The sequence below is a fragment of the Sinocyclocheilus grahami genome, unplaced genomic scaffold (genome assembly GCF_001515645.1).
Source record: "Sinocyclocheilus grahami isolate Dianchi unplaced genomic scaffold, SAMN03320097.WGS_v1.1 scaffold11917.1, whole genome shotgun sequence".
Taxonomy (NCBI): Eukaryota; Metazoa; Chordata; class Actinopteri; order Cypriniformes; family Cyprinidae; genus Sinocyclocheilus; species Sinocyclocheilus grahami.
The window spans coordinates 3,022-4,878 of record NW_015514118.1 but is presented as its reverse complement, the minus strand read 5'-3'; the positions used below and the strand labels follow the sequence as shown (position 1 = coordinate 4,878).

Genomic DNA, 1,857 nt, shown 5'->3' with positions numbered 1-1,857 from the left:
GCTTTTGGATGCGGAAGAGGTTGATGTTAGGCTCCTCTGGGTACTTCAGATATGAAATTATACTCTACACCAGGTCTACATCGTTGATAATGACAAATGAAAATGCAGTTTGACGCTGCATCTCTGTGATGCATGCAGACAACACACACACACACACACACACACTCAAAGATGGACAAACCACGGAGACATGGAGAGAGATGAGAAGACCTTTGAAAGACTTACTCAGCACTTCTTAATTCGTTTTTAGGGAAACGTATTAAAAAAGATCTACAGTTACAAATTTCATTCAATTGTAGCAAGTCTGCTAAATGAATCATTTTAATGAACTGGTTTAAAAAAACAGATTCACTGATTCAACTGAATCATCACTCAGTTGTGTGGAACTCCCTTCCCAACCTTTAAAAAAATACTATCAATCTATCATGCTTTCTAATCCATTATATAGGTTTTATTCTAGTTCTATTACTTTATCTTAAATGTACAGTACCGGTTAAAAGTTTGGAGTATGATTTTTTTTTTAAAGAAACTAATACTTTTATTCAGCAAGGATCTATTAAATTGACAAAATATTTATATTTCAAATAAATTCTGTCCTTTTGAAACAATCTTGGGAAAAAATGTATCATGGTTACTAAGCTTTTTTAAAAGTGATAAAAAGAAATGTTACTGTTGTAGTTACTTTTTTCAAGCTTGGTTGCACTTAATTGTATTTAGGTAACTTCACATTATGATGAACTTGTTTGGAAAGCTACAGTATCAAAGTAGTTTCCTAAACACTGATGAGCTGATGTTTGAGAAAAGGTCTTCAAAAAGACCAGCAGAGCAAAACCAGATGATACTACAATGAGAGATACCGTATCAGGTTATAGTAAGAGAAAACTCTCCCTGTCTGTAACTATCAGATGTGGTGGATGCAACACAAATAAAGAAAATAAAGAGTTGCTGTTACTTACCAGGCATGCCTGAGTGATTTATCAAATATTTATGGGGGACGGAGGGAGCAAAACAGAAAAAAGGGACCGCATTAAGTCAAGCCAGCAGGGTGGGACATGTGAGAGAGAAAAGCGTGTCAGAAACATAGACGAATTTTGAAATTAATGAAGTGTCCTAGAATAAAATTAAGTAGGTGGTGAGAGCCAGAAAAGTGTCCAAGAAAATGAACCATGGAAAAAGGAATGATAAGCAAAGATACAAAATAAAGTGAAAATAAAATGACCAATACAGCTGGGAAGCAGAATATCAAGGATGGCATTTTATCATGAAGAATATAAAAAGGAATGAAAAAAGGTTGTTTCTTTGCACAAAGAGAGAAAATGTCAAGGTTATACCAGACACTCAATATCGCAATCTGAAAATGTAAGAAAGCACACAGCCTAGAGTGTTTACATGGACGTAAATACTGGACAGGCAAAGAAATTAGATTAATGTGTCAGTGGGTGAAGCCTGGTAAGGGACATGTTTTGAGCAGAAACATGTTTGTGTTTTCTGAAGTCAAGTGGATTATACAGGCCAGGGAGACATGAAGGCTTGTGCTTGTAACTGACCGGTGTTTGGGTCCAGAGGCACGAAAGATTTGTCTGCAAGTTAAATGAGAAAGTAACAAAACCTTATTGCATATGTGTGTTGGTGTGGCGTGACTGGGTAAGGGCTGTGCCTGTTCATTTATAGCAGTGTAGCAGAAGAAAAGCCCAGATAAATAGAACCAAAAGTGCCTGACAGTGTTCACAAAACACAAATTAAAAATCCCCAGGAGAAGATGAAATCATATTTAGTAATCAAGACTCACCAATCATCTCTGCAATAGTCTTCTCATACTCCATAACTATCTTCCTGCAAAGAATAAGCAAAAATCAA

The 1,857-nt window shown here is 36.0% G+C and overlaps 1 protein-coding gene across 1 annotated transcript in view; it reads right to left on the bottom strand.

Annotated features, from left to right (window-relative positions):
* Positions 1–963, bottom strand: part of LOC107578778 (transforming acidic coiled-coil-containing protein 2-like) — a gene marked incomplete at its 3' end in the record, with an annotated part of 1,842 nt that extends 879 nt beyond the window's left edge. The window contains exons 1-2 of the mRNA XM_016264696.1: positions 957–963; positions 756–841 (exon numbers count right to left, since the gene is read on the bottom strand). Coding sequence (XP_016120182.1) covers positions 756–841; positions 957–963 — 93 coding nt within the window. The remainder of the gene's footprint in view (positions 1–755; positions 842–956) is intronic.
* Between the last annotated feature and the right edge of the window lie 894 nt (positions 964–1,857).